The sequence below is a fragment of the Anomalospiza imberbis genome, chromosome 28 (genome assembly GCF_031753505.1).
Source record: "Anomalospiza imberbis isolate Cuckoo-Finch-1a 21T00152 chromosome 28, ASM3175350v1, whole genome shotgun sequence".
NCBI lineage: Eukaryota > Metazoa > Chordata > Aves > Passeriformes > Viduidae > Anomalospiza > Anomalospiza imberbis.
Window position 1 is genome coordinate 4,338,147 of NC_089708.1, and position 15,780 is coordinate 4,353,926.

General features: G+C 55.3%; 1 protein-coding gene across 1 annotated transcript; it reads right to left on the minus strand.

Annotated features, from left to right (window-relative positions):
- Positions 1 to 4,583: 4,583 nt before the first annotated feature.
- On the minus strand, positions 4,584 to 15,266 carry TACR1 (tachykinin receptor 1). Its single transcript, XM_068174407.1, has 6 exons — positions 15,170 to 15,266; positions 14,684 to 15,107; positions 11,233 to 11,427; positions 7,831 to 7,981; positions 6,573 to 6,769; positions 4,584 to 5,856 (listed from the first exon to the last, which is right to left on the minus strand). The coding sequence occupies exons 2-6, from the start codon at positions 15,079 to 15,081 to the stop codon at positions 5,562 to 5,564; spliced, it is 1,236 nt and encodes a 411-aa protein (XP_068030508.1). The 5' UTR covers positions 15,082 to 15,107; positions 15,170 to 15,266; the 3' UTR covers positions 4,584 to 5,561.
- Between the last annotated feature and the right edge of the window lie 514 nt (positions 15,267 to 15,780).

The following is a 15,780-nucleotide window of genomic DNA, read 5'->3' on the forward strand; positions in this document are numbered from 1 at the left end:
CCTGTCACTCTCCAGGTGTAATTCTCACATTCCCTGTCACTCTCCAGGTGTGTTCCCACATTCCCCGTGCCTCTCCATGTGTTCCCACATTCCCCGTGACTCTCCAGGTGTAATTCCCACATTCCCTGTCACTCTCCAGGTGTGTTCCCACATTCCCCGTGCCTCTCCATGTGTTCCCACATTCCCTGTCACTCTCCAGGTGTAATTCCCACGTTCCCTGTCACTCCAGGTGTGTTCCCCCATTCCCGGTGACCCTCACCTGGCTGCAGGTCCCACATCCCGGGCTTAGGGGACACTCCTGGGAGAGCCCCGCTCTGTGCCTGAGGCAAAGCTCCACCAGGAGGGAAGGAAATCCATGGCTTTTCCTTCTGGAGCATCCCTCGTGCTCTGGGAGCTTTAGGAAAAAATTGGGATGGCCTGGATGTGGCAGATCCGTCCCCAAAGCCTGGGAATCCCATTGCGTTCCAAAGTTTGGGAAGAGGGGTTTGAATCCACCGGGAGCAGGAGCTTTTCCGGCATTCCCAGCCGGAATTTAGGATTTAGGGATGCTGCCGCTGTTTTTCCCGGCCGAGCCGCTGGATGGAGCAGGGGGAAAAGCCGTGGATTGATCTCTGCAGGAATGATTCCCAGGATTTCCCCTCCCTGCACGGAGCGGCCAAGGGGTCACAGAACCATGGAATTGTTGAGGGTGGAAAGCACCTTTGGGATCATCAAATGTGAGCTCCAGCGCGGGATGGAGCCGCTGGATCTCCCTGGTTAGGGGGGATAATCCAAATTTAGGGAATGGCGTCCCTATCCAGGATATTCCAGGCTCCCGGGAAGGGCTGATCCAACGAAATGTCGCCCAGCCCTGTCCCCAGGACGGGAGTGACAGCTGGGTTTTCATAGAACCCATTCCACACACAGCCATCCATCAGCCAAACGAGGACAATCCCATTTTTCCTAAGGAATGTGTGGATTTAGGGTGATCCTTAACCCCCAAATCCCACTTTTATTTTGGCTCCATCTGTCCCTCTGGAGCCGGGCTCCATTCCCACCAGGATGGAGCCGGAGCGATCTCAGCTCTGCCTTCATCCAACCCCAAAAATGGCAAAGGAATCAATGCTTGGAGACCGGAATCTCCTTGGAAGAGCAGCCCAGATTCTCCTTGGAAGATTCCAAGCACCGGGAGGCCCCGGCCAATTCCCAGATTGCAGGATCTGAACCATTTTGGGATGTTTTGTCCCCCTGATAGTTTGGGGGCTGAGCAATGGGCTCGGTCCCTTCCCTCGGCTGCTCCGGGATAACCGGGAGAGGCTGGAAAATCCCCGGCTGAGTCTGGGATCTGTTTTCCCGGGAGCAGCCCCCGCTTTCCGTGGCTACAGTAAACAAATCAATCTCTGCAGCTGAGCCCATCCCGGAGGAGACTCCAAGGAATTCTGATGGGTTTTATGCCCAAATAAATCATTCCCGCCCTGGCAACGGCATTGGATTTTCCCCCGGCATCAGCAGGAACATTCCTGGATGGAAGTGGGAATTGAGGGAATAGATCACTGTGACAACAGTGGTACAAATGGCTTCGATCCCTTCCTGGCTTCAGAAATCCCTGCAAGGACTCCATTCCCAGCTCCCCACATTCCAGAGGGGTTTGCATTCCCAAAATCCCTGGGAGGATGTGGGGATGCTCCTAGGTGCAGGGAGAGCTTTTCTTCGGGAGCTGCTGGGGCTTTTCCAGCTGGGCTCCTGTAGGATTTGGGAGGATTTGGGACACCGGGATGTCCCCGAGCTCTGGGATGGGAAACTTAGGAAAAGGGGAGGAAATGGGGATTGGAGGAGACCTTACCTGGAATAGGCAGGGTATGACCTTGGAATGGGCAGGGGATGATCAGGGAATCCCAGCCCGGGACCAACTGACCATTCCCTGCCCATCCATGGATCATTCCCTGACCATTCCCTGCCCATTCCCTGAATGGAAGCCTGGAAAAGGTCTCGGATTCGGGATTTCAGGGCATTCTCCCACTGCTTCCCTCTTCCAGGGCCATGTCCATCCCCTCCACCGCAGCTCCAGTGCTCGGGAGAGGGAAAGGGGTTGGATCTTTCCAAGATTTCCTTGGAAGCTCTGTTCTGCCTGGCTGCCGCCCGCCTCACTTGCATCCAGCTGGGATGGATTCTTTTCCCTTTAGTGGGAATGCTCTGGATGAGGCTGGAGTGTCACAGACCTCGGGATGGCCCCAGTCCCTTTTCCCTGCTCCTGAGAATGGTCCCAATCCCTTTTCCTGCTCCTCATTCCCAAAAAGCAGTGAGGATCTGGCCTTTGGTGCTGCCATTCCCTGGTTTTATCCCCAGTTCTCATGCCACAAATCCCAGGATTTCCCAGGTTTTTGGTGCTCCCATTTCCTGTGTTTTATCCCCAGTTCTCATGCCACAAATCCCAGGATTTCCCAGATTTTTGGTGCCCTGTCCAGCCTGGCATTGGACACTCCCAGGGATCCAGGGGCAGCAACAGCTCCTCTGGGAATTCCATCCCAGCCCCTCAGGGAGGAATTTCATCCTAAAAAATCCTGGCTGGAATCCCCCCAGGATTCCTTAAATCTTCCTGCAACCCCTCGGTTGCTCCGATGAATAATTAATTTCTAATTAAGCCCATCAGAGCATCCTTGTGGAAGCAATTCCCTCTTTCCCCTTTTCCCTTCCTTCCCTCTGGAATTCCCAAAGTCCAGGAGGTTCCTTGGCCCTGGAAACACCAAATCTGATTGGATTCCTCATTTCCCACCCCAAAATTCCCACCCAGCCTGGCTTGGTTTCCAATAGCCGGCAGCTCCTGCTCAGAGCTCAGTAATTACCGGGGTAATTAGCACTAATTACTGCTGGGAACAAGCCGGAATTCTCCACCCTCCAGGAACCCCAAATCTGCTGGAATCTGCCCCAAAAATGAAACTGGGCATTCCTGAAAAACGTGAATTCACTTCTGTCCAGATGTCCCGAGTCCAAATCATTCCTCCCTGAGCTCCGATATTTTGGGAAGCATCCCAGAGCCCCCCGGGTGCCATGGAAACTGTGGGATCCGCCCCGGGAGCCGCCTTGAATTCCCGTTTTTTTTTTTTTTTTTAATTTTTCTGGGATATTTTGGACTCTGCATTAAGCAAACATTTATGCAAAACGCTGGAATGCATCCATGGAAATGAGGCTGAACAACCAGAGGGGGAATTCAGCGGGATGGGCTCGCTCAGAGCTGCAGATCCTGCTCAGGAAGCACCAAAACTGACAAAATTTGGGGTTTTTTGGGGGTCACCCCCAATTCTGGGTGGTTTCCCGTGGAATTGGAGATGGAGGGACAACCCAAAGCCCTGGGAATGTGGAATTCCCTTTCCTTGTGTGGCTCAGGGGGATTTTTGTACCTCATTTTATGGGGTGAGGGTGAAATTCCCCATTAGGGATAGCCCTGTAAAAGGGGATGGAATGATCCCAATGGATCTGTTGGGACCTGAATCCTGCTGGGAAAGGATGATCCCAAACAGCTCTGTGGGGATCTGAATCCGTATGGGATGGGACGATCCCAATGGATTTATCGGGATCTGAATCCCACTGGGAATGGATGATCCCAATGGATCCATTGGGATCTGAATCCGTATGTGATGGGACGATCCCAATGGATTTATCGGGATCTGAATCCCACTGGGAATGGATGATCCCAATGGATCCATTGGGATCTGAATCCCACTGGGATGGGATGGGATGATCCCAATGGAGAAAACTGCTCCGTGGGGATCTGAATCCTGCCGGGATGGGGGATCCAGCCCGGTGTTCACTGGAAGCTCGGCCAGGAACATGTGGCTGTTCATCCCTTCCCTCCTTTTTCCTGGATAAAATCACTGATGGAAAACCAACAGCCGGAGCTTACCGGGCCCGTGGGATTGAGCTGAGCCCGGGAACGCTGCTTTAATTAAAATCCAGAATTCCAGCCAGCCAGAACCGCCGGTGGGGGCGGGATGCTCTTGCAATTCCCACCCGGAATGTCCCGCTTGGAAAAGCACGGATTGCATGTTCCGGGCGGAGCAGCGGGATTTGGGAAGGCCAGCCCGGGAAGGGGAGCCAGGATCCATCAGGGATCCATCCCAGCCCTGAATCTGAGGAGGAATTTTGGGAATTGTCCCTTTTCCTGTTTTGGTGACATTTCAGGGCAAACCCCTCCCACAGAGGGTGCCCCAAACCCATCATCCATCTTTTTTTATGGAATTTAGCTTTTCCACCTCTTCCCGCTCCCACCCCTCCTCCCCTCGTTAAGGGATAACAAACCATTCTCCACATCAAAGGAATATTTATCCATGAAAATCCACGCTGGGACAATCCCGAGACGCTTTGGGAAGGATGGTTGGGTTCCCTCTCTCTTGGGATGTTCCCATGGGAAGAACTTCCCAGAAAGCTCCTTCCAGCTGCCGCTATCCTGAATTCCCCAGGGATGTCACAGTCACAGGGATGGGATTTGGGGTGGATATTCCAGTGGGAACGAGATTTGGGGTGGATATTCCAGAGGAATGGGATTTGGGGTGGATATTCCAATGGGAGCAGGATATGGGGTGGATATTCCAGTGGGAATGGGATTTGGGGTGGATATTCCAAGGAAAAGGAGGATTCCCATGCTAAACTTTGCATTATAATGATTGTGTCCGTTTTTCAGCAGGACATGGGATTTGGGGCAGGGTTTGGGAGAGGGATAAATCCCAAAATCCCAGAATCCCAGAATGGGGAAGGCTGGAACGGCCCATGGTGAGTCCTGAAGGCTGAAAATTGGAATTTTTTTGGATTAGGGTGATTTTAATGGGAAATAAACTCCAGGAGTTCCCAGGCTGGGCTCTGTGACCTCACACCAAGGCTCCAGCAAGGACACGGAAATCCCAAAAAACCCAAATCCTGTCATGCCCTGTGGGAACGCTCCATAAACAGCGGATCCTGCGCTTCCATCCTGCACGCGGCAGTGAGGAGCCCTCGAGGGACAGAAAACAAAAACAACAATAAAGACAAGGACGGGCGGGGCAGGCCTTGTATCCACGGCAATCCCAGAAAAAACTCCGAACAATGGGAATGGCTCCCGGATGGATCCTTGGCTGCGGCTTCCAAAGGCGCCGCAGTTCTTCTGCCAAACAGACCCAAACCAGGGCCAGGCCTGTTTGAATCCCAAAATCTGCGCTGTGGCCAGTGACTCCCCGTGGAGCTGGAAAAAGCCTTTTTGGGATTTTGGGATTCAAGATCCCCCTGGATAGCCAGCAGGGAGAATGAAATTAAGGATGGGAGTAGGGAGGTGCAGGATGGGATTGTTTTCCATGGGGTGGGATGCACCGAGATGTCCCTCCTGCCTCGCAGAGAGCACGGAAGTGCCAGCCAGCGTTGGAATTCCGGAAGAAAACCCGGCTCTGTCCTGTTCCTGCATCCTCTCCATCTCCAGCCAGGCAGTGAAAACATTCCTGGTGTCCGGCCCCACAGCAGAACTCATCCCAGGGAGAAGAGATGGGAAAACAGCGCAGGAAACACCAGCACGGCACAAGAAGGGCGGTGACACTGAGGTGGCACGGAGGGGACATCCCCTAGGTGAGGGTGTTGGAGTAGAAGCTGAAGCTCTCGGAGACCGTCTTGGAGTCGCTGCGGGAGGAGCCGTTGGAGGTCATGTCCAGGGAGAGCCGCTCGGCCCGGCTGGGCTCGTCCGGCTCCTCGTCGGCCGCGCCGAGCGCCGAGGCCACGGTGGTGGTGTCCATGCGGCTGAGCTTGGACACGGAGCTGTGCGTGTGCAGGAAGCGCGCCGAGCGCAGCTCCAGCCCCTCGTACTCGCCGGCGCTGACCCACGGGCACCACCGGAACGCGTGCTTGAATCCCACCCGGAACCTGGCCACAGGGGTGGGATGGACACGGGCATGGACGGGGAAAAGATGTGGACATGGCCAAAGGAACGGGATGGAGATGGCCAAAGGAATGGGATGGAGATGGCCAAAGGAATGGGATGGAGATGGCCAAAGGAACGGGATGGACATGGCCAAAGGAATGGGATGGAGATGGCCAAAGGAACGGGATGGAGATAGCCAAAGGAACGGGATGGACGTGGCCAAAGGAACGGGATGGACGTGGCCAAAGGAATGGGATGGACGTGGCCAAAGGAACGGGATGGAGATGGCCAAAGGAATGGGATGGACGTGGCCAAAGGAATTGGGATGGAGATGGAGATGGCCAAAGGAATGGGGAAAGACATGGACATAGCCAAAGGAAGGGAGAAATAAAGCTGAGCTTTTCTAAACATGACAGAATTGTGATGTTTCACTGAGGGGAGGAAAAACCCACCAAGAAATGGAAAACCCCAAGAAATTGAAAAACCCCCTGAGAAATGGAAAACCTCCCTGTAAACCCCTGTAAAGGACTTGGGATTGTTTCTGCTGACGTTTGCCCTCAAATTCCTCAGGGATTAGGAAAGACTCCAGGTGAGAATTGTGCCACCCCCACCTCTGCTGGAAGTGGCAGAGGGCGGGACAGAACCATCCCAAAAAAGCCCCATCCATGCTCTCCTCCGGGGCCCCGCTCCGCGTTCCCGAGCTCCGCGGCGCTCCCACCTGTCGTTGAGGCAGCAGTAGATGATGGGGTTGTACATGGTGGAGCTCATGGCCAGCCACATGACGGCCAGGTAGACCTGCTGGATGAAGCTCTGCAGGTACCACTGGGGCCGCAGGTACTGCAGCGTGAAGTAGACGTGGTAGGGCAGCCAGCAGAGCGCGAAGGTGCACACCACCATGATCATCATCTTCACCACCTGCCACGGGAGAGGGCGATCCTGCAGCCATTCCACTCGGGAATGGCCTTTCCAACCGGGAATGTGCGGACAGCATCTTGGTTAAACCACGTTTGTGGAGATGGCGTCGTAAACCCATCCATCAGTCATTCCACCCTCTGGAATGACCTTTCCAACCGGGAACACATGGTCAACATCCCAGCTGAACCACCCCTGTGGAGGAGGTGTCCTAAACCCATCCATGGGTCATTCCACCCTCTGGAATGACCTTTCCAACTGGGAACACGTGGTCAACATCTCGGTTGAAGCACACCTTTGGAGGAGGTGTCCTAAACCCATCCATTGGTCATTCCACCCTCTGGAATGACCTTTCCAACCGGGAACACATGGTCAACATCCCAACTGAACCACCCCTGTGGAGGAGGTGTCGTAAACCCATCCATGGGTCATTCCACCCTCTGGAATGACCTTTCCAACCGGGAACACATGGTCAACATCCCAGCTGAACCACCCCTGTGGAGGAGGTGTCCTAAACCCATCCATCAGTCATTCCACCCTCTGGAATGACCTTTCCAACCGGGAACACATGGTCAACATCCCAGCTGAACCACCCCTGTGGAGGAGGTGTCCTAAACCCATCCATTGGTCATTCCACCCTCTGGAATGACCTTTCCAACCGGGAACACGTGGTCAACATCTCGGTTGAAGCACACCTGTGCAGGAAATGTCCTAAACCCATCCATCGGTCATTCCACCCTCTGGAATGACCTTTCCAACCGGGAACACGTGGTCAACATCTCGGTTGAAGCACACCTGTGCAGGAAATGTCCTAAACCCATCCATTGGTCATTCCACCCTCTGGAATGGCCCTTCCAACTGGGAATGTGCAGCCAGCATCTTTTGTGGAGGAGATGTCCACAGGACTCTGCTCCATCCTCAACCACCAAGTCCTCACCTGCTCCCTAATGAAGGGCCTGGGGCTGGGACTGGCCAGGAATTCTGGATCCAGCCCTTCCTGGAATTTCTCACCTTGTGGAGATTGGCCAGGAATTCAGGATCCAGCCCCTCCCGGAATTCCTCACCTTCCTCTTGGCCGACACCTGCTCGTGGTAGCGGTCGGAGGAGTCTCCAGGGATGGCGCTGGCCCAGAGCGTGCGGCCGACGGCGGCGTAGGCGCAGCCGATCACCAGCAGCGGCAGCAGGTACAGCAGCACGGTCATGGAAAAGTGATACCTGGAAAAAACAGGATAATCCCTGAGGATCCAGCAGGATGGACATGGAAATGTGGTGGGACCTGGAAAAATGGGATAATCCCTGAGGATCCAGCAGGATGGACATGGATAAATGGTGGGACCTGGAAAAATGGGATAATCCCTGAGGATCCAGCAGGATGGACATGGATAAATGGTGGGACCTGGAAAAATGGGATAATCCCTGAGGATCCAGCAGGATGGACATGGATAAATGGTGGGACCTGGAAAAATGGGATAATCCCTGAGGATCCAGCAGGATGGACATGGATAAATGGTGGGACCTGGAAAAATGGGATAATCCCTGACCATTTGGAATGCTGTGGGAATGCTGTGGGAACTCTGGGAATGCCACGGAAGCGCTGGGAATGCCATGGGAGCACTGGGAATGCTGTGGGACATCTGGGAATGCCATGGATCAGTGAGGACTTCTGTTAGAGAGGAGTTGGTTTAAAAGGAAATCCAATAATTCCAGGTTTAAGCACAGGAGGGGATGGAGGCTCTGACCATGTGGAAAATCCTGGAAAATCCTCTCTTCCCTAAGAACTGCGTCCACAAATATGGCTGGAAAACTTCCCAAATCCTGCCTCATTATCAGGAATCTTATTCCCAAGGTTTTGGGGCCTCTGGGTGGATTTTTGGGTTCCAAAAATTTTTTGGGCTCCTAGCTCCTTTATCTTTCCAAGGATTTGGTCTCCAATCCAGGCCCTGCTCCCGCTCCTCTTCCCAGGAGCTTGGATTGAATCCCGGCTCCAGAGGGTGAGGAGCGGCCCCGGGAATTCTCCTGCAGGGAACGGGGCTGGCCCTGGCCCCACTGCTGCTCGGTACTGGAATCTGATTTTCCCGGCCCTAATTCCATTTGGGATGGGCTTGGCGGGGCTGGATTTCATTTCACTCATTCCAAAGGCGTCTCGGTGGCTCCAGAGGAGGATTTTGTTGCTGTTCCCATGGAATTCCGGATCCTCAGAGCGCTGCAGGAATGTCTGGAGGAGCTGCAGGATAACGTCAGCAGCGCAGAGCCCCGTTCCCAGAGGGGTCTGGGCTCCGAGAGCCGTTCCAGACAGCTCCGGGAATCCTTTTGGGATGCCAGGCATGGAAAAGCAGTGGGAATTTTTCTGCCTGCAGCATTCCCGGGATCGCAGCACTCCGGGAGATTTGGGGTTTGCAGCTGGAAGGGTTTTAGGATTGGTGTGGGATGGAGGATGGAGCTGCCGCCTCCTTTTTCCTGGGAATCCCGGGAATGTTGGCATGGAAGGGACATCCCTGAATTCCCAGGGGATCCAGGGGCAGCTTCTCCTTCCCCTCAAAACCCCAAATGGGATTCCTGATGCCTTTGGGAAGCAGGGATCGACGGCCGGATCGAATCCCGCAGAATTCTCAGCTATGGGATGTTTTCCAGGGAAAAACCAGCTCTGGTACCTTCTGCACACCGGGCTTGTGCTCCCCAGAGGTTTTCCAAAGGAATTCCCCGCAAAGTGTTGGAATTCTCCTGTTTTCCCTGGTTTTCCTCCTGTTTTCCCCGGGAACTGGAAAAGGGATGGATTTTTTTTCCTCCTGGCGCCACAAATGGAGCAGCTGCCACCGCAGCGTTCCTGGAATATCCACTCCGAGGCCATGGAGCGGGGAAGGGGCTGGAATGACGCCTCTGGAATGACCCAAACACCTGTCCCGAGTTATTTAGGGCAGGAAAATCCCATCCCGGGATTCCCGAGGACTGGAGACGCCGCCGAGCCGCGAGTTCCTCCCAGTCCCCAAATTCTGTGGGATTTGTCATCCTGCTGTGGATCTCCTTTCCCAGTTTCCCCAGTTTCCCCAGTTTCTCCAGTTTCCCCAGTTTCTCCATTTTCCCAGTTTTCCCAGTTTTCCCAGTTTTCTGGAGTGCAGGATGCGGATCCCTTGTGGATTTAACAGCGCCGTTTTCCTTTGGGATCAGCCTTTGGAAAAGCCACCGGAATGACCCGTCCCAATCAGCATTTTCCTCATTCCGGGCTGGGAATCTGGGAATATTCTGGGATGGAACGGTGGCACACTGGGAATGAGGTGGCAAAGGACACAGGGAGGGTTTGGCACTGGCCACTCCTGGATCTGACACCTGCCCTGGCTCCAGCAGAACTCCAGAGCGGAATTCCAGAGCCCCAATTCCTCTCTCCTCAGGGCTGGAGATCACAAATTCCTTTTTTATTCCCTTCTTTTTTCCCTATTTTATTCCTGTTTTTTATTCCCTTTTTATTCCCTATTTTTATTCCCTTCCTTATTCTCTATTTTTATTCCCTTTCTTGTTCCCTTTTTAAAATCCCTTTTTCATTCCTGTTTTTATTCCCTACTTTTTTTCCTCAGCACCTGACATTTAACTCCCCTCGGCAAACCATTCCCAGGCCCTTTGGAAATTTGGGAGTTCCCTTCCCCTTTCCCCCTTTTTTCCTCCTCTTTTTTCCCCTTTTTTCCCCCTTCCCCCTCCCTTTTTCCCTTCTTTTTCCCCCTCCTTTCCCCCCCCCTTTTTTCTCCCCCTCTTTTTTCCCCTTTTCCTCTTCTTTTCCTGATTTTCCCTCCTTTCCCTTCCCCTATTCCCATTTCTTTTCCCTTTCCCTCCTCCTTTTCCTTTTCTCCTTTCCCTTTTCCCCCCTTTTTTTCCTCTTCTTTCCCCTCTTTTCTCCCCTTTTTCCCCCTTTTATTTCCTCTTTTTTCCCTTTTATTTCCTTTTTTCTCCTCTTCTTTTCCTCTTTTTTCCTCTTTTTTACCCTCTCTTTTTCCTCTTCTTTTCCTCTTTTCCCCCTACTTTTTCCTCTTTTTTTCCTCCTTTCATTTTACTTTTCCCTTTCTTTCCCTCCTTTTCCTTTCCCTTCCCCCATTCCCATTTCTTTTCCCTTTCCCTCCTCCTTTTCCTTTTCTCCTTTCCCTTTCCCCCCTTTTTTCCTCTTCTTTTCCTCTTCTTTCCCCTTTTCCCCTCTTCCCCCCCCCCTTTTATTTCCTCTTTTTTCCTCTTTTTCCTCTTTTTCCCTCCTATTTTTTCATCTTCTTTTCCTCTGTTCCCTCCTCTTTTTTCCCTCTTCTTTCCCCTTTTATTTCCTCTATTTTTCCTCTTCTTTTCCTCTTTTCCCCCCTCTTTTCCCCTCTTTTTTCCTCCTTTCATTTTACTTTTCCCTTTCTTTCCCCCCTTCCCTTTCCCCCCTCCATTCCCCTTGGATCTCCCCCGTTTTTCCCCTCTCCCACTCCGTTTTTCCCGTTCCCACTCACGTTTTCCCGGACACGGCTCCGCCGGGCTCCGGCCACTCCACGAGGCAGACGAAGCGTCCCGGGAGCTCGGCGGTGACGGAGAAATATCCCTGGGGAAAGGCCAGCAGCAGCGCCAACAGCCAGATCAGCCCGATCAGAGCCTTGGTGGCTGCGGCCGAGAGGCGCGGTCGGAGCGGGTGGATGATGGCCACGTACCTGTGCGGGAAAAACGGGAATTGGGGCCGGGAAATCCCGGTGTTCCGCCTCTGGGAACAGCGGGAATCAGGGATGGGAAATGCCAGAATTCTGGTTTTGGGAATAGCAGGAATCAGGGATGGAAAACCCGGGGGTTCCCTTTGGGAAAAATGGGAATTGGGGTTGGGAAATCCTGGCGTTCTGCCTCTGGGAACAGCAGGAATCAGGGATGGAAAACCCGGGGGTTCCCTTTGGGAAAAATGGGAATTGGGGCTGGGAAATCCCGGCGTTCCGCCTCTGGGAACAGCGGGAATATGGCCAGAAAATCCCAGGGTTCCCTTCGGGAAAAATGGGAATTGGGGCCGGGAAATCCCAGCGTTCCACCTCTGGGAACAGCGGGAATATGGCCAGAAAATTCCAGGGTTCCCTTTGGGAAAAACGGGAATTGGGGCCGGGAAATCCCAGCGTTCTGCCTCTGGGAATAGCGGGAATCAGGGCTGGAAGATCCCAGAGTTCTGGGTTTGGGAACAGCAGGAATCGGGGATGGAAAATCCCAAGGTTTCAGCTCTGAGAACAGCAGGAATCAGGGACAGAAAATCCCGGGGTTCCCTTTGGGAAAAGTGGGAATTAGGGCTGGAAAATCCTGGGGTTGCCTTTGGGAAAAGCGCAAATATGGCTGGGAAATCCCAATGTTCCAGCTTGGGGAACAGCGGGAATGGGAGCTGGGAAAATCCTGGGGTTCCCTTTGGGAAAACAAAGGATGGGGCAGGAATGTGGGAGCCGAGGGAGCTGCTGGGCCCTGAATTCTTTGGGATTTTCCTGAGGCACTTTCCACAGTGCCAGCCCTGATCCCGAATTTCCTGCCATTGTCCCGAGTGTTCGGAACAACTTCCGGCTGTTTTTCTTTCATGCCCAGGGCTGGAGCAGCTCCAGGGGAAGGAGCGGATGGAGGAACTTCCAGCAAAAATCCCGCACGGATCCACAATGGATCCCGCAGAAAATCCCACTGGGGATTCCCAGGGGAGCCGTGGGTTCCCCTGGATCCCGGGAAGTGCCCAGGGCTGGGCTGGAGGGGTCTGGGGCAGCCAGGGAACACGAGGCTCGTCCCATGCTGCTTCCCTGATTTTTGGTGGGAATTGGGAAATGCAGCCCCAATTGAGAGTTCTGAAATCTGCCCATTCCCAAATCCTGGCTCTGGGTCTCCCCATTCCCAGTTCCAGCTCTCCCCATTCCCATTCCCAATCCCATTCCCAGCTCTGCCCATTCCAATCCGAATCCCATTCCCAATCCCATTCCCAGCTCTCCCCATTCCCATTCCCAATCCCATTCCCAGCTCTCCCCATTCCCAATCTCATTCCCAGCTCTCCCCATTCCCATTCCCAATCCCATTCCCAGCTCTCCCCATTCCCCCAGATCCTCCTGCTGCCGGCCTGGAGCAATTCCTCCGTCCCAGGCTCCTGGAACTCATTCCAGCTTTTCCTGCCTTTCAGCTCCATTGTCAGCTCCCAGCCAGAGGAAAAAGAGGAATTTCCCCAAGCTTTGGAGGGGCTGAGGATGGGATTTGGGATTTGTTCCCTTCCCCATTCCTGGCTGGAATTTGGGATGCAGCACATGGAGGCTGCAGCTTCCAGGTGGGAGCCTGGGTTTTTTGGGAAAGCCAAGCCTCTCTTCAGGGTTTGCAGGTGCAGGAAGATTTTTTGGGAATGCTAATCCTCAAAAAATTCCAGCCCCAGCCTCCCAGACTTCCCTGTTTTACTGCAGCTTCCCTGGGTTTGCTTTCCTGGTTTTTTTGGGGTGGATCAAAGGCTGTAAATTAAATTATTCACCCCAAAAAATAACCCCTGGAATTCATCCCAGCCCCAAAGGGGCTTTTCCAGCCGATCCCAAGGATCCTCCTGGAACCGCACCAAGGGACAGGAACTGGAAATATCCCGAGTTTTATTGATGATTGCCTCAATTCCCGTGGATTTTAGGGAGAGGATTTGGCGACAAAACCAAACCCGGGGCTGTTTTTAACACCCAGGGAGCCTCATCCACCCCCGGCCCTGCTTCCTGCAGGGAATCCCGGAGCCAGCGGCGCTGGAAAAGGGCAGGAAAAGCGTCCTCCCTCCCGGATCCCGGCCAGAATTCCCTTTATTCCCTGGGAACAGGGAGAGGAGGCAGAGCCTGGCTGGCTCTGGGAGCGGGAGGGAGCCACGGGGCGGCCGCGATTTGTCCTGGGGCTCCAGGGGGAAATGTCCCCAAATTCCCGGGAAGGGAACAAACTTCCTGGGGGTTCCGGGGATTTGGGGCCCTCCAGTCCCACTGGGGTCCGGCTGAGCTTGGGATCACGGATCCAGTGGGATCCGGGATCCGGTGGAGCTTGGGATCACAGATCCAGTGGGATCTGGGATCCGTCTGAGCTTGGGATCATGATCCAGTGGGATCTGGGATCATGGCCCCAGTGGGATCTGGGATCCGGCTGAGCTTGGGATCACGGCTCCGGTGGAATCTGGGATCCAGTGGGATTTGGGACCCAGCTGAGCTTGGGATCATGATCCAGTGGGATCTGGGATCATGGCCCCAGTGGGATCTGGGATCCGGCAGGAAATGGGCAGGGAAAACCCAACCCTGGACTCACCTGTCCCTGTGCTCCAGACAGGGATTGACCCCGTCACTGACCTGTCCCCAGGCTCCGGCCAGGACTGACCCCGTCACTGACCTGTCCCTCTGCTCCGGCCAGGACTGACCCCGTCACTGACCTGTCCCCGTGCTCCGGCCAGGACTGACCCCGTCACTGACCTGTCCCCAGGCTCCGGCCAGGACTGACCCCGTCACTGACCTGTCCCTCTGCTCCGGCCAGGACTGACCCCGTCACTGACCTGTCCCTCTGCTCCGGCCAGGACTGACCCCGTCACTGACCTGTCCCTGTGCTCCGGCCAGGACTGACCCCGTCACTGACCTGTCCCCGTGCTCCGGCCAGGACTGACCCCGTCACTGACCTGTCCCCAGGCTCCGGCCAGGACTGACCCCGTCACTGACCTGTCCCTCTGCTCTGGCCAGGCATGGATGACCCCGTCACTGACCTGTCCCCGTGCTCCGGCCAGGACTGACCCCGTCACTGACCTGTCCCTCTGCTCTGGCCAGGCATGGATGACCCCGTCACTGACCTGTCCCCGTGCTCCAGACAGGACTGACCCCGTCACTGACCTGTCCCCATGCTCCGGCCAGGCATGGATGACCCCGTCACTGACCTGTCCCCAGGCTCCGGCCAGGCATGGATGACCCCGTCACTGACCTGTCCAGCGCGATGGCCGTCATGGAGTAGATGCTGGCAAAGACGGCGGCGATGGGGAAGAAGTTGTGGAAGCGGCAGTAGACGGGCCCGAAGTACCACTCGTTGTGCACGGCGTAGCTGAAGTTCACCACGGTGTTGAGCGCGGCCATGGAGGCCTCGGCGAAGGCCAGGTTCACCAGGAAGTAGTTGGTGACCGTGCGCATCCGCTTGTGCGCCAGGATGATCCACATGACCACGGCGTTGCCCACCACGGCCACCACCACGATGAGGGCGTAGGCCACGGCCCACAGGGCCACCTGCCATGGCGGCTGCACGAACGGATTGGCCCAGGACTCATTCAGGGAGGCATTGAAGGGCTCCAGCTCCAGCTCGGCCGCCAGTGGCGGGGACTCATCCATGGCCCTGAGAGAACGGGGTGAGGGACCTCCAGATCAGCAAAATTGGGGTGCAGGAACCTCCTGGATCAGCAAGACTGGGGTGAGAGACCTCTGGATCAGCAAAATTGGGGTGAGGGACCTCTGGATCAGCAAAACTGGGGTGAGAGACCTCTGGATCAGCAAAATTGGGGTGAGGGACCTTCTGGATCAGCCACTTTGGGGTGTGTGGCTGCTTCAGTTCATGGGCACCTCCCAGTTGGGGGGCAGCAGGTTTGGGGTGCAGAACCCATCTGGGTCAGAGTAGAGCAGGTTTGGGGTGCAAAACCCATCTGGGTCAGGGTGCAACGGATTTGGGGTTCTGGTCCCTCCAGTGTCTGGGGGCAGCTGGAGCCGGGAACGTGGCCATGGCACGGCTGGTTCGGGGTGCAGATCCCGCCTGGTTTGGGGTGCGGATCCCACCCGGTTCGGGGTGCGGATCCCACCCGGTTCGGGGTGCGGATCCCGCCCGGTTCGGGTTGCAGATCCGCCTGGTTCGGGGTGCGGGTCCCTCCGGTTCGGGTTGCAGATCCCGCCTGGTTCGGGGTGCGGGTCCCTCCGGTTCGGGGTGCGGATCCCGCCGGTTCGGGGTGCGGGTCCCTCCGGTTCGGGGTGCGGATCCCGCCCGGTTCGGGTGCGGATCCCACCCGGTTCGGGCACGGCTGGCTCAGCGTGCGGGGCTGG

Coding starts and splice junctions, on each gene's coding strand:
- TACR1 (XM_068174407.1), bottom strand. CDS start 15,081: ATGGATGAGTCCCCGCCACTGGCGGCCGAGCTGGAGCTGGAGCCCTTC. Junction 6,770..7,830: donor AGGTGTCGGCCAAGAGGAAG/GTGAGGAATTCC, acceptor CTCCCGTGGCAG/GTGGTGAAGATGATGATCAT. Junction 5,857..6,572: donor TACTGCTGCCTCAACGACAG/GTGGGAGCGCCG, acceptor CCCTGTGGCCAG/GTTCCGGGTGGGATTCAAGC.